This window comes from Rana temporaria, chromosome 5 (assembly GCF_905171775.1).
Source record: "Rana temporaria chromosome 5, aRanTem1.1, whole genome shotgun sequence".
NCBI classification, from domain to species: domain Eukaryota; kingdom Metazoa; phylum Chordata; class Amphibia; order Anura; family Ranidae; genus Rana; species Rana temporaria.
Window position 1 is genome coordinate 347,175,585 of NC_053493.1, and position 22,785 is coordinate 347,198,369.

General features: G+C 44.3%; 1 protein-coding gene across 4 annotated transcripts in view; it reads right to left on the reverse strand.

Annotated features, from left to right (window-relative positions):
* Positions 1-20,747: 20,747 nt before the first annotated feature.
* Positions 20,748-22,785, reverse strand: part of PAG1 (phosphoprotein membrane anchor with glycosphingolipid microdomains 1) — a 331,656-nt gene continuing 329,618 nt past the window's right edge. For all 4 annotated transcript variants that reach the window (XM_040354494.1, XM_040354495.1, XM_040354496.1 and 1 more), the window contains one exon: positions 20,748-21,809. In XM_040354494.1, coding sequence (XP_040210428.1) covers positions 21,456-21,809 — 354 coding nt within the window. In that variant the 3' untranslated portion in view covers positions 20,748-21,455. The remainder of the gene's footprint in view (positions 21,810-22,785) is intronic.

Sequence of the window (22,785 nt, forward strand, 5' to 3'; positions counted from 1 at the left end):
AACTACACTGCCCACTAAACAACAATACACTGCCCACTAAACTACAATACACTGCCCACTAAACTACAATACACTGCCCAATAAACTACACTACCCACTAAACTCCTCTACACTGTCCACTAAACTACAATACACTGCCCACTAGACTCCTCTACATTGCCCACCCTACTACAATGCCCACCCCCACTACACACCCCACGTACACTACCCAGACACCCAATTTACACTACACTGCCCACTCCACTTACACTACACTGCACACCCCCCTTACACTACCCACCCCACTTACACTGCCCACCCCACTTACACTGCCCACCCCACTTACACTGCACTGCCCACCCCACTTACACTACACTGCCCACCCCACTTACACTACACTGCCCACCCCACTTACACTGCCCACCCCACTTACACTACACTGCCCACCCCACTAACACTGCCCACCCCACTTACACTACACTGTCAGGCATGCTGCATGTTTGCTCGCTGGCTGAATGAAATTAATGCATGGATGATGGATGTGGCATGACTCTCCCTAACCTTCCGCTGGCTGGCAGCTGCTCCCTCCTCTGAGACGACTCACCTGCTTTTTTTGTCATCAATGACGATCAGACTGCCAGATTCACAGATGCCGTCCCAGTTCAGTACCAGATCCGGCGTGGCCTTGGCAGGCGGAGAGGAGGAGTAGACGATGGCGGTGGCGGGCAACTCAAACAAGGAGACGGGACTTCAGGAACAGCCTTCGCGCATGCGCCCCCCACGATCACGGACAGGCCAGGCCCGCCGCAGCATATGACCCCATTCGCCCAATCACAGGGCACCTAATTTTAAAGATGGGGGCACAGTAACTGAGAATTTGGAAAGTTTAAGGCAAAGCGACACACAATGGTGCGGGTTTGCGCCCCCCAAATATTGCGCCCGGGGCCACGGTCCCCCTGCCCCCCCCCCACACCACGCCACTGGTGGGGCATGTACTAAACCCTCTGAGCCATAATTGGCCAAAGCCACCCTGGCTTTGGCCAATTATGGCTCTTCGTTTTTTGCAAGCCGTAATTGGCCAAGCATGCGGGTCATAGTGCATGCTTGGCCAATCATCAGCCAGCAATGCACTACAATGCTGCAGTGAATTATGGGCCGTGACACACCACTTGAATTTGGCGCGAACGGCCCATAACGTTCGTAATTCGACGAACGGTCGAACATACGATGTTCGACTCGAACACAAAGCTCATCCCTAGTCATCGGCCAGGAATTTGTCTTGCATACAAATGTTGGCCAACAAACACCAAACTTTTATTTATTTTTAGGTTTTTAGCGCCACCCTTTGGTCAACTTCTGTGAATGTTGTGTTATGGTTAGCATTGCTTCTGAGCTTGTGAGTTTTATCCGATGGACTTGTGTACACACGATAGGATAATCCGACAACACACATTTGTTATATAGCATAAGCTTGTTTTTCAGTAAATTTTACCAGCTAATCGGCCATATCTACACTTTTCTGACAGGTTTTCAGGTGATCTAATGTGACACTTTGCTTCACTTTTATCTGGTTTTAGTAATTCTGATGACAAAACATGTCTAAGATATATCAAATCACTTGCCTTTATTGTGCATCTTTTTGTATTGAAGTTAACCAATTCCACCTGGATCTCTCGTGCATCGCTATGAAATTACAAGCATGATTTTCTACAGTGTTGCCAAACTGTGATTACCCACATACCCTTTCTGTTCTGCATGTTTCATCTCCTTGCTTTTGAAAAAAAATCCTACGGAAATCAATTTTCAAATGTTGAGCAGAAAATGTAGTACTTTCTTTGGTGTGTTAAAAGTGTCATTAACCACTTAACTGACAATTGCTCAGTCGTGCAACATGGCTCCCAAACAAAATTAACGTCCTTTTTTCCCCACAAATAGAGATTTCTTTTGGTGGGATTTGATCACCTCAAGGTTTTTATTTTTTGCGCCATAAACAAAAATAGAGCGTCAATTTTGAAAAAAAAAACAATATTTTTAACTTTTTGCTATAATAAATATCCCCCAAAAATATATTAACATTTTTTTCCCCCCTCAGTTTAGGCCGATACGTATTCTTCTACATATTTTTGTTTAAAAAAAACGCCATAAGCGCTCATTGATTGGTTTGCGCAAAAGTAATAGCGTCTACAAAATAGGGGATATTTTATGGCTTTTTTATTAATAATTGTTTTCATTAGTAATGGCGGCGATCAGCGATTTTTATTGTGACTGCGACATTATGGTGGACACATTGGACACTTTTGACACCATATTGGGACCATTGTCATTTTTACAGCGAACAGTGCTATAAAAAGGCACTAATTACTGTAAAAATAACACTGGCAGTGAAGGGGTTAACCTGTAGGGGTCTCTGAAGGGGTCAAGTGTAACCTGGGGAGTGATTGTAACTGTTAGGGGGCGTGACTTGGCGTGACATGTCACTGATCACTGACATGCCACTAGGAAGAATGGGGAAAGGTTTGTTTACACTGTTCTGCTCTGTGTCCCGATCGCGGGACACCAGCGGCGATCGGGGGTGCGGTCACGGAGCTTCCGACTGGGTCGCGAGCGCGCCGCCATCTGGGATTGAAGGGGACGAACCTGTATGCCTAGCCGTGCCATTCTGTCTACGTATATCGTCGTGCGGCGGTCGTCAAGTGGTTAAGGACCGTCCGCCTTCGTTTTACGTCGACTGTTTGAAGCGGAATACTGTTATTGTAGCAGCAGCTAGCTACCATAACCCCAGTATCCTCTTCAAGAGTGGACTGTCCTCTTTCAGAAAAACCTCCCTCCGGTGCGAGACCCCCCTCCTGCCGCGCTCAGGTGGGAGACCCCCCTCCCGCCGCGCTCAGGTGGGAGACCCCCCTCCCGCCGCGCTCAGGTGGGAGACCCCCCTCCCGCCGCGCTCCGGTGGGAGACCCCCCCTCCCGCCGCGCTCCGGCCATCTCCGCCGCTTAAGGGATCCGTCTGTAGCGGCGGAGACAATCGGGGTCCTCTTCCCTCACAGGCTGGATGCCGAGTGAGGGAAAGACGGCCCCCGCTCGGCTCCATAACATTAGAGGGCAGAACGACGTCAAAGCGTCACTTCTGCCCTCCAGTCTTAAAGGGGATATTTTATTATTATTATTTTATTGCATTTTTGTGTAAATATAAGAGATCTGATGTTTACATTCCTTGTAATAGGAATAAAAGTGACCCACAAGTAAAATAAATAATACAAAATATAATAATTTTAAAGCGCCCTATCCCGCCAATCTCATGCGCAGAAGCGAACACATTACGCAAGTCGCGCCCGCATATGAAAACTATGTTCAAACCACACATGTGAGGTATCGCCACGATCATTAGAGCGAGAACAATAATTCTAGCAAAAGACCTCCTCCGTAGCTCAAAACTGCTACCCTGTAGACATTTTTAAAGGTTGCCTATGGAGATTTTTAAGGGTAAAAGTTTGTCGCCATTCCACGAGTTGAAGCATGACATGTTGGGTATCAATTTACTTGGTGTAACATTATCTTTCACAATATAAAAAAATTGGGCTAAGTTTATTGTTGTCTTATTTTTTAAGTCAAAATTTTGAGTTTTTTCCCCAAACAATTGCACTTGTAAGACCCCTGCGCAAGTACGGTGTGACAAAGTATTGCAGCGACCGCCATTTTATTCATATACAAATTGATTGGGGGTTCCAAGTAATTTTCTAGCAAAAAAAAAAAAAAAGATTTAAACTTGTAAACACAGTGGCTCGGATTCACAGAGATCGGCGTATCTCTGTGCGGGCGTAGCCCATCTCATATGCGTTAAGCCGACGTAACATAGAGAGAGGCAAGTACTGTATTCACAAAGCACTTGCTCCCGGCGTAACGTAAATGGGCCGGCGTAAGCCCGCGCATTTCAACGTAGCAAGGCAGTGGGCGTGTTGTATCATAATGAAGCATGACCCCATGTAAATGCATGGCCGATCGAACGGCGCATGCTCTGAATCACGTCGCAAATACTCCCTAAGATACGTCGGCTCAATGCTTTCGACGTGAACGTAACCTACGCCCAGCCCCATTCACGTACGACTTACGCAAACAACGTAAAATACGACGCTGTTCCGACACCTTAACATGACTTACCCCTGCTTTATGAGGGGTAAACTTACGCCGGATGTAAGCCTTACGTAAATGGCGTAGCTAAATCCGACGGGCGCAAGTACGTTTGTGAATCGGCGTATCTAGGTAATTTGCATATTCGACTCGTAAATCTATGGAAGCGCCCCTAGCGGCCAGCTTAAATATGCACCCAAGATACGACGGCGTAAGAGACTTACGTCGGTCGTATCTTGGCAAAATTCAGGAGTATCTTGTTCCCTAAATAGGGCGCATAGATACGACGGCGCATCACAGAACTTACGCCGCGTATCAATAGATACGTCGGCGTAAGTCGTCTGTGAATCCGGGCCCAAGTCTGAAAAATAGGCCTGGTCCTTAAAGTGCAGTTCCACCAAAAAAAATAATTACAAAGAGTCAGCAGCGACAAATACTGCAGCTGCTGACTTTTAAAATAAGGACACTTACCTGTCCAGGGTGCCTGCGATGTTCTCACCCAAAGCCGATCTGTCCCTTGGGTGCAGGTGCCGGCATCTTCAGTAGGGTAATCAGGAAGTGAAGCCTTGCGGCTTCACAGCCTGGTTCCCTACTGCGCATGTGTGAGTCGCGCTGCACGTTCTGACAGGTCCCTGCTGTCTTCTGGGACCTGTGTGTCTCCCAGAAGACAGCAGGGGGTGGAGGAGGGGCCGGACACGGCGTAGATCTTTTGCCGGAAGAGGGAGTATCTGTTCCCCCCTCCCCCCTGAAAGGTGCCAAATATGACACTGGGGGGGGGGGGGGGGGACCGCTTTAAGTGGTTAAACCCACATGATTAAAAACTGTTACTACATACTGTATTAGATGCCATTTATACTCAGTCACTATGGGATTCATCTTCTGTATTCTGCAAAAAAAAAAAAAAACCCTGGTTGATCCTGCTGTTCACTGTCCCTCCCTCCTTGTCTGTGTCCCCGCTGCAGCCTGAGATTGTGTAGACCAGCCATTGCCACATCTACCGAGTATGCTCCAGCTTTAGTTTACATCTAAGGTGTTCATTTCCTCCTTTTTCTGTTCTGTGCAGTCCATGCGACTATAGTCACACATTTAGGCATGTACACAGTGGTAAATGACAGCCCACTCCCTCCCTCCTCCATGGCCACTAAATGGGATATTACATGTTGATTAATGGAGGCATCACCTCCCTGTAATTCTAAGCCCATACAAACAATAGACAGGTTGGAGGGGTGTGAAATAGTGTGATTGGCAGAATCTCCACTCCGTCCCCCACCCACTATGCTTTTGTACAAAAATAGTAAAGATTTGAGTTCAAATACATATTTGTATTTAAAACATTTGATATTAATTATGTATTTTCCCCCTGTATTCCAAAGGCTGTTTATTTATTTTATTTTTTTAACATGTGACCACCAGCAAAGGACTAGAAGCTCCTCCTGCTTGTTTCCCTGCAGACAGGCTGGAAAAGAGCTAGGTCATGTGACAACTGTATATCAAATGTGAAAATAAGGTACTTCGATTTTTTTTCTTTTTTGGTAAAATAAATACAGTGTCATTATCTATATATATATTATAAACAGAAAGCATAATGTAAATTAAACAATGTGTGTTTAGCATCATTGTAAATGTTGTAAGAATGGAACGGTCCTCGTCTAGCTTTATATGCCAATCCCATGACCTTGTATCCAGAAAACTGAAGCGTGTCTGCTAGCTGTCCTCCAGTATGGACATTTGATGGCGATTTTCCTTTACGGCCTTTTTTAGATATCTGTGGTCCAGGTACATCCACACATTTTGTTTCACTATAACCATTGAATTTACTCACATTCTGTGGGCAAAGCAGTTCTTAAAAATGTTGAAACTTCTGGAAAGGATCTCAGTCAAAAACTTCCTTTGCACTCGATAAGAAAATATTGATACCAGATGATTGTGAATTTTGAAAATACTTCACAGACTGTTTTAGGTTTAAAGTGGTTGTAAACCTCAGACAGAAAATATGAACAAAGCATATCCCTCTATAGCAGTGGTCTCAAAGTACCGGCCCGCGGGCCATTTGCGGCCCGCGGACCAGTTATAAATGGCCCGCAGGCAGGGTGGAAGTGGGGGAAGCAAAGAGGAAAAAAACATTTTTTTTTTGTGAGCTGGCGCCATCTGGTGGTGAGCCGTTGGTATTACAAGTTACCACCAGATGTGAGCTGGCGCCATCTGGTGGCGAGCCGTTGGTATGACAAGTTATTACCACCAGATGTGTAAGCTGGCGCCATCTGGTGGTGGCCGTTGGTATTACAAGTTAAGCAGTACAAGTTAAACAGCAATTCTAATGTCATTTTACACTATTTTCACTGCCATATTCTTCCCTCTAATTAGAACCCCCAAACATTATATATATTTTTTATCCTAACACCCTAGAGAATAAAATGGCGATCGTTGCAATACTTTCTGTTACGCCGTATTTGCGCAGCGGTCTTACAAGCGCACTTTTTTGGGAAAAAATTACACTTTTTTTAATTAAAAAATAAGACAACAGTAAAGTTATCCCCTTTTTTTTTAATATTATGAAAGATAATGTTACGCCGAGTAAATTCATACCCAACATGTCACGCTTCAAAATTGCGTCCGCTTGTGGAATGCCGACAAACTTTTTTACCCTTTAAAATCTTCATAGGCGACGATTAAAAAAATCTACAGGTTGCATGTTTTAAGTTACAGAGGAGGTCTAGGGCTAGAATTATTGCTCTCGCTCTACCAATCGCGGCGATACCTCACATATGTGGTTTGAACACCGTTTACATATGCGGGCGCTGCTCGCGTATGTGTTCGCTTCTGCCCGCAAGCTCGTCGGGACGGGGTGCGTTTTCTGGCTCCTAACTTTTTTAGCTGGCTCCTAGATTCCAAGCAAATTTGTCAAACCCTGACTTACACCAGTGCTGGTGGTAATAATGCGCTCGCTGACACCAGTGCTGGTGGTAATAATGCGCTCGCTGACACCAGTGCTGGGGGTTAATAATGTGTTCGCTGACACCAGTACTGTTGTTTTTGAAGTTTGAAAGTTTGCATGCGGCCCCCCATGGCATATGAAAACTTGTCTTGTGACCCTCAGGTAATTTGAGTTTGAGACCCCTGCTCTATAGTGTGTACTTGTCTCAATTAGAAGCGCAAAGTATCACTTTTGTCTGCTGCTTTGTTCCTCTCCCATCAGCATGAGTCACTTTTGACAAGTTTTCCTGACACCAAGAGAAAAAAGGTGACAGGGGAGGGACCTCAAGCAGATTGCCTCAGCCCTGTTCCTGTGTAAAGGAATGTGTGTGTCTCTTCCCTCTAATCAGCTGTCAGATCACTCCTCACTGAGTTCTACAGAGTGCAACTTCAGCTCCCCACCCCCCTTTTTTTCAAAACTCTTAGACAAGTTAAAAAATGAAGGGATGTAGAGAAGAATGAGCTGCAGATGGACAGGTACAACTTATGTAGGAGGATTTGTTTAATCTCTGTGTATCACATCATCCGAGGCCAGTTACTTCACTGGGTACATGTAAAAGTTTACAACTACTTTAAGTTCAGACAAGCTCTGAGCCACAGGACTGGTTTAGCCATGGCTAGGACAATCTAAAATGTTAGTTTCTGTTCATGCGTTCATAGCAGTGGCAGCCTGTCCATTAGGGAGGTCCGGGCGACACCTCTCTCCTCGCCCTCCCTATATGCAGTGGATAGATTCATGCATAGCATGAATCTATTCACGGCCTCCGTGGCCACCCCCTATTTAATGCGTTCCGGCCCCTTTCAGAGCACTGGGCACATGAAATACAGTGGCCAGTTTTTTCTTTAAAGCACCCGATTAGAGCCACAGGCTCTAATAGATGTCAAAATTGGGTGGGCTCGGGTCGAGGATTCGACCGGAGCCCACCCATCAGCTGTTGCAACACGGTTGCAACACTGATCCTAGTCCTGGCCAACCGGGAAGCAGATATAAAGCCCTTTTCCCCCCGATTGGCCAAAATGTCAGGCGATCCTATTGGACACCTAACGCGCTGGGAGGAGCAGAGAGGAGACGCACCGTGGAAGTTGCTTCAGGAGAGGACACCGGAGCAGCTTTCCTCGAGCCCGCCATGCGTTTTCTAAAGACAATCCAGCAGTAGCCTTTTTCTTTTGCAATCATCTCTACCCAAGTGAATCTCCACATTGCCTACCCTGCAACAAAGCAGACAGGAGTGAGTTACTCAAGTGGCCATTGATGGGGGTTTATAGAAATGTCGCCTACAGCACACGCAGATTCTGGTGGATCATTACATTTTACGACATTCTTCTGCCCACTCAGCATTGGGGAAGAGATCATTTTGCCCTTCCCTATATAACCTGCTCAAGGCGATTCCCTTGATATTCAAGTCTTGGCTTTGATGATATATAATATTTCCTTTGAAATATACTTACTCTCTTGAGCCATATACAATCAATCAAACTTCCTTAGATCCATTGGCTATATATTTAATTTTGTTCTAGCTTGTCTCTTGATGAATACTAATGTAGCGCTACCCCCGAAGGAGCCGCCGATTTGTTATTGGGATCGGCATATTAAGTTACCTTAATGTGGCGTATGGGTGTAGTTGGAGAACAAAGCAGTGAGCGAAGGTCCAGACAGTGAATAAAGGGTTTTCCAATGCTTTATTTCCTGGCCAACATCAACTTCAAAATGGGAAGAAAAGGTTGATGAGGAGAAAAGGAAGAACCTTGCGATATCAGGCCTGGATATGAACCGAGCAGTCCTGCTCTCAGTAGTATCAGATTGGGATTCGTCGCCACTCTTTCTGAGTGGGTGAAGTGCCCTCTCACAAACCTGGCAGCCGAGGTGTCACTTTGGATTTGCTGGGAGGAACAGATCTCTCTCACAGACCTGGCTCTAGGGCCTCTGCCACAGGCCAATTACTTTAGGTGAGCTAAATGGATGAATGGAGCGAATCCTCCCAGTAGGTTTTAGCATAGGTCACCAGATGACAGCAAAGCGTACCTGTCAGCATTCCAGTCACCACATCCCCGATTGGTTCGTTCAAGCCCTGTTGGACAACCTGCCTCCGGGTTCCCCTTAAGCCGACCCCCCAATCGAACGGCACCCAGCCTGGGATCCTTTTAATTAGAACCGGGGACCGAGTAAGTCCCAGTATAGGCTTCAAAATAGGGTGGGTTTGTGGTGCAGAGCATAAAAAAGAGAAAAGAGTCCCAATTGGCTGCTGAGGTGGAGGAAGGAAACGGAATCCGCCACGATGCCAGTGGAGAGCAGGGGAAGGGGAAGCTGCCTGTGAAGCCCGGGAGAAGCTCTGCCCACCATAGGTGGGGTAAGTTCTCCAGACCTGACCGGGGGGGGGAGGGGAGGTGTTACTCTTTGCTGCCCCCCCCCCAAAAAAACTACCACTGACCTCAAGGTATCTCCAGATCATACTGGTAGCTTTGGTATGCAATTTTCAAAAAGATTTTCTGTTCCAGAGTCTGTAGCAACACGCCCTCCTATGCTTTATTATTAGCCCATGAAATTGGAGAGTAGGTCAAACGATTGACCAAAAAGTTGCATAGCAAAATACTCCCGGACCTGGAAAGCTGTATGAGAAAATTGACCAGGTGTGAGACAACCACTGAATATTAAACACATTTAGAGTCGGTTCACACTGGGGCGACTCGTCAGGCGACTCAGCCGCCTGACAAGTCGCGGTCCGCAGTAGTCAATGGAACCGTTCTAATAGGAGCGTCGCAAGTCGCTCCGACTTAGAAAAAGGTTCCTGTACGACCTTGGGGGCCATTCGGGGCGACTTGCATTGACTTCAATACAGAAGTCATTTTGCAAGTTGCCTCTCAAGTCGCCTTGAGATCGCCTTGCCGAGTCGCCCCCGAAGTCGTGCCGCCCCAGTGTGAACCAGCTCTTAGTATGACTTCAGGTAAAGATTTTCAGGCATGTGGAGTCTGACTCACCAGCAAGGTGCCAACAATCATAACCACATTCAAATAGACTCCATTGTATTAAGAGAACAAACACATGTTTAGCTCCAGATTTCCTTTAATGTGCAAGCAAAGTATGGGACAAGAGCAGATAAAACAACATTCGATCCATGCCCTGTACAGTCAGACCAGGACAGCATATAAACATGATATGAATAGTACCTCTCCTGTAGGATACAGCATGGATACAGTTGAATGTCAGCATATTTGTTCAGGAGTAGACACCATTGCAGCCCTTTTCATTAATTGAAAACACATTTAGATTCTTCGACATAACTAAACACTGAAAATGGCGTGCCCTTTGGCAATGTATATACAGTATTTTCATAGACATTTTTGTTATCTAGAAAAAGGTCAGAGATTTTCAGACACCCCTATTATATTAAAGAGCCATTTTTATGGATCTCTGTACTGGAATTCATTCAAGGCAAACCATAATTTTATCCCAAAGGCAGACTCTACCATTAGAGCTTCTACTGGTGATCTCCTCAGGGACACGTCAGGGGAAATTTAACATCCCTCCTGGTATGGAAGTAGGTTGGGGGGGGGGGGGAATCTCCAAGGGAACTACAGAATGATGGATTTTCCCATCGGAGCTTCAGATTTAAATAGGTTTATATATGTAATAGAGTATTCGTTTTGGGTGTAGAATCTAACAGTAACTTCGTAATTACAGTTATGTACCAAGTGTTGGGAAATGTACACACACAGTCCATGATATATTTCTGAAATGAAAAAGCACCAGATATTGCATTTGCATCGCATTCCTGGATACACAATATTTTTTTTTTTTACATTAGTCCCACTTTTATGTGAGTTTGATGGGTCCTTCGGTCATCAATAATAATAAAAAAATTATGAAATGAACTCCAGACATAGTGTAAGGCCCCATGCACACGAGAAGCAAATGCAAACACATGTAAACTCAAGTTTTCAAAGGCAAAAACCGAATTTCGCTGCGTTTTGCCACGTTTAGCGGCGTTTTACTGCGTTTGCGGCTATCAGCTTTTACAACAAAGACATTGTAGACCCTCCCAAAGCTTTGAAACGCAAAAACTTTTGCGTCTGAACCCAAAATTTTGCTTCTGAAAAAACGAGCCTAAACCCAACTGCTTTAAAACGCAAAAAAACGTGAATGTGTGCATGGACACATAGGATAACATTAAATGTGTTGAAAAAAATGCCCAAATGCCTCTGAACTCGAGTTTACCAGCGTCTCGTGTGAATGGGGCCTTAGGGTCTAGTAGAGATAGTAGCCACCTCTCGTGGGATAGGCCCTGAGAGGGTGTGTATTGACAGGATTTTGTTGGCTTCGAACGGGTTTTGCATTGTCATACAAGTCTATGAAAGTACAAAACCTGGCTGAAACAGGCAATTTACCTGCAGCTAACATTCATTTGATTTGTCAGAGTGGAATTCCAGGCTGTTCATAAGCTTAAAGTGGAACGTTAATCAGAAAATGAAGTCCTGCTAGATCACTTCAGGCTGGCCTTTTCTGCAGGTATAGCTATGGAAATAATGTAAATATAACTAAAGTGCCTATACTGTTTAAAATCCAGTAATACACGATCTTACCCTGCTCTGCACATGCTCAGTTGCTCTCCATTTTTAGGCACTGTGCCGAGTTTGTGAAGGCCGATATGGGTAAAGTTCCACTTTAAGGCTTTAACAACTTGATAAAAATAATGTTTGTTAGCAAGGAACATACATTCCACATTAATAATTATGCTACAAAAATGAGTGTGTGCTGTAAATTGCCTCCAGCATTGTCCCTGTTTCTTCTTGCCGGAGGCAGCCATTTTTCTGAAGCTCAAAGTCTCAGCTGAAAATCATAAAGTAGAACTAAACCCATCAATTTACCGGTTTCAAAAAACAGTTACATAATGCCCTGGCTGAAGGTTCAAGGAACTTACAAAGAATGTAGCTTATGCCTTCTGTGTATGTTATGATGGAATAAAAAAAAGCCTTCAAATTAATCTACAGTCTCCTTAAAAGTTATACTATACACACACACACACGTGTGTATGTGCATAAGGTAAGCCTAAACACGTGAGTAGCTGCCTGGATCCCTTCATTACCAGGTCATTGCTCAGCTTTTAGTGATGTGATAGTTTGACTGACAAGTACTTGGTAATACAACACTGTATACAATTAATCATTTTTTGTTAACAGAGCTTTCTTTTGGAGGTATTTAAAGCGGTAGTTCACCCTCACTGACATGATTTTACCATCGAGACAGGCATTGTAGCGCGAGCTACAGTATGCCTGTCCCGATTTTTTTAACCCCGGACTCACCTTGTAATCGGACATCGTAGATTTCGGCTCCCGCGGGGAATGGGCGTGCCTATGGAGAGGGCGGATGATTGACGGCCGGCCCTGGCACGTCACTCTCCCCGAAGACAGCCGGAGTAGGTCTCGGCTCTTCACGGCGCCTGCGCACAGGCTATGCGCAGGCGTCGTGAAGAGCCAAGCCTATTTCGGCTATTTCCGGAGAAGCGTGACGCGCCAGAGCCGGCCGTCAATCATCCTCCGTCTCCATAGGCACGCCCATTCCCCGGTATCTTCGATCTACGCGTACAAGGTGGGTACGGGGGTAAAAAATTCGGGACAGGCATACTGTAGCTCGCGCTACAATGCCTGATTTTATGGTAAAAGAAAAAAAAATTTTTTTTTTTTTTTTCGTTGATAGGGTGAACCCCCGCTTTAATAAAAGTTGTTTGTCTACTATATAAAGGAAAGAAGGCCAAAAAACAAAACAAAAAAACATTGTTATAAAACATCAAATATAGCTGCCAGGACCGTCTAAAAAATACCCAAAATAACCTCATTTGGAGGGTAGACCCAGGGCATGCGCACAAGACATAATGTTCAGCAATCCGCCATTTTAAAAACACACTGCAGTAGTGAAGTGGTTACAGTATTATATACATGGGGCAGCCATATTGGCTCTTTATTTACATATGACAGCTGTGCTTTCTGCTTGCTAGTGTTTGTGCTTTTGAGTTTCCTTCACTTAATATACATTTTGGAGTCTGCTGATGTTAAAAATGGGAATACAAAAAGTCCTTCTATGTGTTTATGTTTAATTATATCTGAACCCAAAGGAGAAATGACAGATGTGGAGACCCCAATGCGAATTCTGGACTGGGGCCCTCATCAGTCTTTCCTTCAGAGAGGCTCAGGTTACTGTGCGCCCCTTCCCCCCTCAGTAGTCCTCCACAGCCTTCAGGTCTGGTTTACACTAGCCTCTGAAAAGCAATCGATGGGCAGAGGCAACATGTCACCTTTCCACCACCTAAATGCTACACTACCACATGCATTGTGCACAGTTGCAGGATGGTTGCAGCATGGCCCTATTCACTTGAATGGGTCACGTTTGGCGCACAGTAGTGCCTGCTGAATGCAATAGGGGATTTAGTTCCTTCCACCGCCACAATGCAAAGCATCACAGTAGCAGCATTTGTACACCTCTAGCCGCTGCCTTTGCAACTTAAGGGGAGCTGCCTCTGCAGCTCAACTGGGTGTTTTTACCGCAACCCAACCACGAGGCCCAACTGTCCAGGAATATACCCAAGCTATGCACAATATGCTAGTGGAAAGGTGAAGATAGTACAGATGTAAAGGTCTACAGGACAGACTGATTTTGACAAGAGAGTGACTGCTGGGTGTAGGATCCCCTAAAGTTGCACATCATGAATGGGGTGGAGGGGCACAGTTCTGCATCTTTGCCCTGTGCGCTGGATGAGCTTGTCCCGACACTGGTTGGAGATACCACCCTTGGGCATCTGTACACTCCACTGTGGGTCATAAATAAAGGTGGTCATCTAATGACTATAATCACCTTATTTTCCATACTGGTTTTTGCATGACTGTTTTTAATACTGCAAAAATATTGAGATCACATACCTTCCAAAAGCCAATTATACTGACTTCAATAAAATACTGAAAACCTCAGAAAGGATTAAAGCGGAGCTCCACCTAAAAGGGGAAGCTCTGCTTGTCTGCCTCTCCCCCCCCTCCAGTGCCACATTTAGCACCTTGTTGTGGGGGGGAGTGGGTACCTAGTTTTGACAGGTAACCGCTCCCACTTGCTGCTGACTTTTCCGCAGCAAACTCAGCCGGAAGTTCAGCCCTCGCCGCAACCAACCCATTGAGAAAGCGCAGCATGATTCGTGAATGCGCAGTAGGAAACAGGCTGTAAAGCCGCAAGGCTTCACTGCTGGTTTCCCTAACCAAACATGGCAGCGCCAGCACCCAAGAGCCTATTCAAAATTTGACTTGGGTGAGGACACCGCAGGATCCCTGGACAGGTAAGTACCCTAATAGTAAAAGTCAGCAGCTACAATAATTGTGGCTGCTGACTTTACATTTTTTTGGGTGGGGGGCTGGAGTTTCACTTTAAACAATAAAATATGGAATGCAGCTGGGCTGCTAGCCTTTCACATAGTACCGCTCTCTTTTTAAAGTTTGTAAATCCTGAACTATGCAATACTTAATGTTTAACACATTAAACAGAAACACTATTAAACCACAAGTTTTACTTGCTGTTAAGACAAGTTGGTTTTTGTATTAGCTGCACTGAAATTAAAGTAGTTAAGTAGTTATTTGTCTCTATTCTGGTTTTATAAATCGGTCCAGAGTTCTTCCCTAAAGGGTCACTAAAGGAAAACATTTTTTTAGCCGAAATGACTGTTTACAGGGTATAGAGACATAATAGTTAACTGATTCCCTTTAAAAATTATTAAAATTAGATAAAAAAACAATCATATAATGTACCTACTTTTTAGTTTCGTTTTTGCTGTTGTTTTGCTGTTGAAACTGGATTGGTGCTGAGGAGTTTAAGGCCCCTTTCACATTGGGGCGTTTTTCATGCGGTACAGCGCTAAAAATAGCGCTGCTATACCGCATGAAAAATCATGCCCTGTAGTCTTCAATGTGAAAGCCCGAAGGCTTTCACACTGAAGCGGTGCGCTAGCAGGAGCGCTCCAAAAGTCCTGCTAGCCACATCTTTACCGCGGTATAGGAGCGGTGTGTTCACCGCTCCTATACCGCGCCTTCCCATTGAAATCAATGGGAAAGCGCGGTAATACCGCGGTATTAACCCTTTTTCGGCCGCTAGCGGGGGTTAAAACCTCACCGCTAGCGCCCGAATATCGCGGTAAACACGATGGTATAGCCGCGCTACAAATAGCGCGGCTATACCGTCACCGCGGCTCTACGCTGCAATGTGAAAGCAGCCTTTGACACACAGTAATCACACCTCCTTGATTAGTCACCACCGTGAGAAATCTCCCAGTACTGTGGTGATCAGGAAACAGACAACCAGGAAGTGTCCAGAACAGAGAGGAATTACAGCAACATCAAAGCAAAAACGAACAATGAGGACATGAAACCAGGACTGCAGTAAGGTAAAGGAAGCTATTTAGCTAAAAAAAAAAAAAAAAAAAAAAATCCTTTAGTGACCCTTTAAGAATAAATGCAGGTGAATTTTATCCGGGTTATGTGCCCTCTAAGAAAGAAGCGTTAAACTCTGATTGGATGTGCCCTTTGCATAGTGGTGTGTTGTCTACTGAGATTTACAGTCATATTTGTTCATAAATCAGCTAAACCAACAAAAGATATATACAAACAAAAAATATATATATATATTCAACTGTATAAAGCAAGATAGGTCAACATAATAAAAACAAAGACTGTACCAAAATACTTTTTTCTAAATTACATAGTTCAGTTATATTTAAATATATATACAGGTATGGGAACCTGGCATTCAGAAAGATCAAATATACAGAAAGATAGATATCCTGTGCGATTCCCTGTATTCAGTAAAGGTTTGCAAGCTAAAGAAAGATTTATTCTTAGAGACGATATTCAGCAATAATGCAGGAATGGCCTGCAAACACAAAGGTATGTACATAGTCACTAACAGACGAATCTGTTGATTGATGCAGCAGTAAACTTTTGTACAGGTGGCTCTACAGAGGTAAATATACAAAGTAACAGGAGAAAATGAAGGCAGAACCAAGTATTAAATTAGAACTATGGGCAAAACTTTTTTTTTTTTTTTTACAGAGTTATGCCGCGTACACACGACCGTTTTTCACGACGAGAAAAATGCAATTTTTTTAATTGGTTATTAAAAACGATTGGGTGTGGGCTCCAGAGCATTTTTCTCGACGTGAAAAATGGGCATTAAAAATTTAGAACGTGCTCTATTTTTTCACGTCGTGAATAACGGTCGTGTGTAGGCTTTAACGACGGAAAAAAAAACGTGCATGCTCAGAAGCAGGTTATGAGAAGGGAAATTTGACTAAATCAGCCCAAAGGGTGGCGCCATCTGAATGGAACTTCCCCTTTATAGTGACGTTGTACGTGTTGTACGTCACCGCGCTTTGCTTGAGCATTTTTTTTTCACAATCGTGTGTATGCAAGGCAGGCTTGATGAGAATCACGTCGAGAAAAACGTTTTTCCCATTACATTAAAAACGGTCGTGTGTACGCGGCATAAGGCTTCTTTCACACGATTTTGTGGCCACGATTTTGACGAGATTTTTTGCCGCGATTTCAGGGAATGCCTGTGTAACTCGCATCAAAGTCGGACCAAAGTAGTGCAGGGACTACTTTGAAGTCGACACGACTTGAAGTCGTACTAATACGAATGGTTGTCATTGGAAATCATAGGGAACGACTTGTCATGCGACTTTGCAGTCCCAATTCGCAGGACAAGTTGTACAAGTGTGAAAGGGGCCTAAGGGAGGGTTATAACCCCCTGTCAGATTTTGTTTTGCCATCTGTGTCCCATTGGGGAGATTCCCCTTCACTTCCTGTCCCATAGCCAAAAAGGAAATGAGAGAAAATTTTCAATTTAAAGGAATCCCCTGGGGATACCCAGGTCACCGGAACTAGTGTCCCTTCAATTACTGTTCTGGGGACACCCAAAATGTGGGATTTTCTTTTACTTTCAATGATAATGGTAAACAGGACAAATAGAGAGGTTGATTATCCCTAATGGGGGCACAGGCTGCAATACAAACCTGACAAGTGTTCTCCTGTACGCTACTCAAAACAAAAAAAAATAAAAATAAATTAAGTTTTGCCTTTAAGTTGCTATCAATCATGAACTAATAAGGGCAGATGAACACTTGTCGGTTTTAATGCCCATGTGTTTTTACAAAAAACAACCAAAGCACACACATATATATATCTGTTCAAATACGTTTCCAGTTCATGTGTGTCGGAAAACAGAGAGGTCTGAATGCAGACCACTCTAATTAAATCCCTTAGTAAATGCAGCAGCATGATCAGTCCTTGGGGGGAAAGGGGGTGACCACGCTAAATCTGGATTGTATTCTAGCTTTGAAGTAGGATGAGGTTTTATTAAGATCTCCCCTAACTGCAGCTCATAGTACTCTTTAGCCGCATGGTGTTCACGGACTCCTCTCCCTTGCCACATGCACAAAACTGAACAAAGTCAGCAAATGTAACGTTCCATAATATGAACCGACAGCAACAATCAGTGAAGACATCAAAGAGATCTGATCCAGCCTCAAGCACTGATTCGCTATGAGACCGAGACGTGGAGGCTTGCTGGTTGTAGCATGTGCAGAAACGGTTAATTGTCATCATCGGGATTACCGAAAATTCTTGTTACATCAGCTGTGGGGAACAAGAGTGAGGAGTAAAGGGCAAGCTGCACTGCCGATGGTCCTGTATTATATACCTTTTTTGTCCTCCATGTGTCTAGGTTCTTATTTATATGCTTAAAGCGGTGGTTCACCCTCAGTGACACGATTTTACCATCGAGACAGGCATTGTAGCGCGAGCTACAGTATGCCTGTCCCGATTTTTTTACCCTCGTACTCACTGTGTACTCGTACATTATAGATTTCGGCTCCCGCGGGGAATGGGCGTGCCTATGGAGAGGGAGGATGATTGACGGCCGGCCCTGGCACGTCACTCTCCCCGAAGACAGCCGGAGTAGGTCTCGGCTCTTCACGGCGCCTGCGCACAGGCTATGCGCAGGCGCCGTGAAGAGCCAAGCCTATTTCGGCTATTTCCGGAGAAGCGTGACGCGCCAGAGCCGGCCGTCAATCATCCTCCGTCTCCATAGGCACGCCCATTCCCCGAGGGGAGTCGGTATCTTCGATGTACGAGTACAAGGTGAGTACGGGGATAAAAAAATCGGGACAGGCATACTGTAGCTCGCGCTACAATGCCTGATTTTATGGTAGAAGAAAAATTTTTTTTTTTTTTGGGTTTATAGGGTGAACCCCCGCTTTAAAGCCATCAAACATAGTCAGATTAAACACAGAGAGGCAAGTGATGTTACATCTGCCAGTCGGCACGTGCTGATGGAGCCTGTTGTAAGCTTTCTACATGACTTGGTCAACATTGCACAATGGAACAATGTCAGAATGGTCCCATGTGATAATCAACAATACCTCCAATCAGAAATTCTCCTTACCATTTGGAAATTCAATAAGATCTAAACCTAAATGGATGATATTTTGTTTTTAAAGTACTGTATATTAAACTGCCATTTTTTTTTTGCACTTTATTGCTGTTGATCTTCTCCAGCCTCTGCGGACAGTTCTCGTCTACATGCACCAACTCCAGCATTGGCTGCATGTCACTGCTCAAGGCTGGTTTCCCGATGGCGAGAAAATCAGAACAAGCCTGGTCATTGAGCGCTAGCATTGCTGCTTGTGGTCATCAACCCTGTCCTCAGGGCCCACTAACAGGCCAGGTTTGCAAGATAATTGAAATACATAACAGGTAATATCATTTGCTGCTCAGTGATTGCAGCATTCTAGTCTGCATCTTCCCAAGGTAATACATAAAATCTGGCCTGTTAGTGGGCCGGAGGACAGGGCTAATGACCACTGGCTTAAAGGATAAGTTCACCTTTTAACAAAAAATAAATGCACATATTTTCGCAGGTAAAAACATGTGCATTTATTTAAAAAAAAAAAAATTTTTTTGGGAGCCTGGAAAGCATTGCACCAGTGATCAGTGGATTGCTAATGCCATGGAAGTCTCCTGCAGACTGCCAGTGCAAGCCGGAGGGACAAGGGGTGCATGGGCCAGTACATTTGTAACATGTTACACCCTGAATATGGGTTTAACAAAAGGTGAACTTATCCTTTCAAGCCTCCAAGAGAACGTGCATAATAACTCAGGAAAGCAATTGGGAGCCAAGTATAGCATGTCAAAACCCTTTAATTGGATGTGCCTAAACAAGGAACTTTAGGACAGCATCACAAGTTATTAAAAGTGTTACTAAACCCAGCATTCACTATATCTGGTCTCCCACAGTACATGGAAATTAAATTACTTTAGTAAATATAAACTGCTAAATACCTTTTCTCATCAGCAGTTAGAGCAGTCTTGTGACTTCTATCTGTGTCTAGTTAAAGCTTGTAGGAGTTTTCAGTCTTCCCTGATTGTCCTATGAGCAGACCCCTGATCACATGCACAATCTTTTTCCGTCAGAGAACCAGCTCTCAAATTTTTGCTGTCGGAAATTCCGACAGAAAAAGTCAGATGGAGCCTACACACATGGTGGGAACTTCCGACCAAAAGCTCACATCGAACTTTTCTTGTTGGAAATTCCGACCCTGTGTATGCGGCATAGGCTTTTGCATCACCTGAACAATTTTAGAAAAGTGAGTGAAATGAGAAAAGCAGGCGGCATTAGTGAAGATATAAGTTTACTGTTGGTGTCATCAGGCATTGACTTTTCTGACCAAGCTGCAGCTTCTACTGTGGTTCAGCTAAGCTCATGGAGATTGATTTACCAAAAAGTGCAAAGTCTGGTGCATAGAAACCAATCCGCTTCCAGGTATTTTTCCCCCGTCAAAGCTTAATTGAACAAGCTGAACTTAGAAGATGATCGACTACAATGCACAGCTGCACCAGATTTTGTACTTTCCAGTTTTAGTAAATCATAAATCACCTACGTGATTCCCTATGTGATTGCGGGTGTCAGTGGATGACCATCCGCTGACACCCGTAATCACCCGCCTCCGCAAAGCTCCGCAAAATCGGATGGAAGAAAATACAATTTTTCTTCCGTCTGGCGGATCGGATCGGGTGAACATGGACATACGGTCCGTGTTCATCCGCTCCCCCATAGGGGAGAGCGGAGGAAAGACAGGGCGGTCCCTGCGCAGTGTGCGGGGACCGCCCTGTCAGCCGACGGCTCAGCTGGGATTTTACAGAGGATCCCCGCTGAGCTTGACGGACACACGGAGGCGGATCATTACTGATCCACCCTGTGTGAAAGGGCCCTTACTCGCAATAGAGGCGGCAGCACCTGACAGCTGATGGAAACATCAGCTGCAGTGCCGACATCGCTGGACTCCAGGACAGGCAAGTGTCCTATTATTGAAAGCCAGCAGCTGCAGTATGTGTAACTGCTGGCTTTTAATTTTTGCAGCAGTGGGAGAATCTCCGCTTTAAGCCATATTGTAATTGAATGTTATTAAAAAAATTACCTTTCTTTTTCAATCTGCAGCTCTGAAAGTTTCTGTAAAATGCAATATGGCAGTCTGGAGACATTCTGTACACAGATGGTGTACAGAACGCCCCCAAATATGTAATTTCCTGCATGTGTGATTGGCTCATTGATTTTCCCATAAGTCTGCATTAAGATGAAAATCAGATTTTTGGCATCCCCTGCAACAAAAAAACATATTTTTGGTGAGATACTCCCAATGGTAAAGCATGTCTAAAGGGATGCAGATCCATGCGATTTTCCTGCAGGTGCTGCAGCTGATTGATAATTATAAAGTCACTCCTATACAGACTCACTGAACACAGACAAACAGCTATTCCTTCAAAATAACAAAAGGTAGGAAGCTGCAATAAAGTTTGTAAAAACCCGTGCAATTCCACCCAGAGGGGAATGTTTTTTTCAAAAGTGGAGTTACTCTTTAAACTTCTGAAGGTCAGAACAACCAGGCAACCAGAATTTCAAAAGGAATTCAGCCGTGACAGGTTAGAGAAGATCCATGGTCTGCAGAACCTCATAACCGAACAGGATTATGGATCCTATATCTGTATATTAATGTGAACAAATCTTCTTCAAATCGTACCATTGGTAAATTTCATGAGTACCTAAATGCTCATCCAGTTCAGGGTGATCCATTTTCTTTTTGGCAATATACCAGCTACATATAAAAAAATAAATGGCACATAAAAAATAAAATTATAAGGTATCTGGAAACAAATTTCATGGCTTTCATGCAGCAGGGAAACAGTCCTGGTCTAGGTAAAGATGTGCTTTCTCTTCAATCCGTTGCTAATTTGGGTATGTGAAAGACCCAGGAAAGGATTGTGCTATGTGTTCGATATAAATTCTTGTCACCGTACCTTCTAAAGTTTAGAGTACTCTCCGTTTTGTTGGAGATCACCAATACTTTCATAGTCACTTTCCCCCTGAGGCGGGACCCCCTGGCCAGCATTACAGAAGGTAGTAGTCCTGTCCTCTTCTCGACACATTGATGGGATGGCTTCGTACTCTGGGTCCAGTCCACCGTTTAGGATGTCCATTGGAGGTGGCACGCCAATGAGATTAGGGCTCTTGTCAACGTCCCTAACTGCAGCAAATGTCCCATTGCAGGTAGTAGGAGATAGCTCAAAATCCTGGATGTAGGAATAATGGGAGAGATCTTCTTGATGTCTTCGGGATTGTCCAGTCTTGGAAATTCTTGAATACATGGCAGAAATCTAAAAAGTAAACAAAAAGTGATGGTTCAAATACTACAAAAGTAAATGTTTCATATAACAAGTCAATTGTGGATTATCATTTTCATCTCAGGCGTAAAAGAGTCAAGTGTTAAAATTATGGCAAGAGATTTGCGTCTAAAGTCAACCTGTACTTTGACCACAATGGGTAAAGTAAGGCTTCGTACACACGATAGGTTAACCAGAGGACAACGGTCTGATGGACCGTTTTCATTGGTCAAAACCGATTGTGTGTGGGCCCCATAGGTTATTTAACCATTGGTTAAAAAAAAAGCCAACTTGCTTTAAATTTAACCGATGGATTCCTAACCGATGGGAAAAAAACTATTGTTAGTAGGCACAACCATCAGTTAAAAATCCACGCATGCTCAGAATCAAGTCGACGCATGCTTGGAAGCATTGAACTTCGTTTTTTTCAGCATGTCGTTGTGTTTTACGTCACCGCGTTCTGACATGATCGTTCTTTTTAACCGATGGTGTGTAGGCGCGACGGACCATCAGTCAGCTTCATCGGTTAACCGCTCCATCGGTCCGTTCTCATCGAATGGACTGATCGTGTGTACGAGGCTTAACAGATTCACTTTACTGGAGGGACCATAAGGTGCAAATACTTACCCTTACTGAGGTCCCAAGCCATCCTGCTCCCATTCCAGGATACTTAAAGTGCAACGCCACTTTTGTTGAGAAAAAAAAAAAAACATCCCCTGGGTGATCTATGTACATTGCAAGTATAACAACCTTTGTTGCAGATTCCTACCTTTGGTAAATTCTAGAGAAATCCCTCTGTTTCTCTGGGCCCATATGGCAAAATTAATCTAATGGGAGTGGTTTCATAATTAACCCTCACAGGCTAAATGTTTCAAGAACAGCACCGGTAAAAACTACAAATATCTACCTCTGATAAAAGCTGCTCAGTTCTCTCCAGGACAGCCTTGGGACTAAAAGTGCTTATCAATGG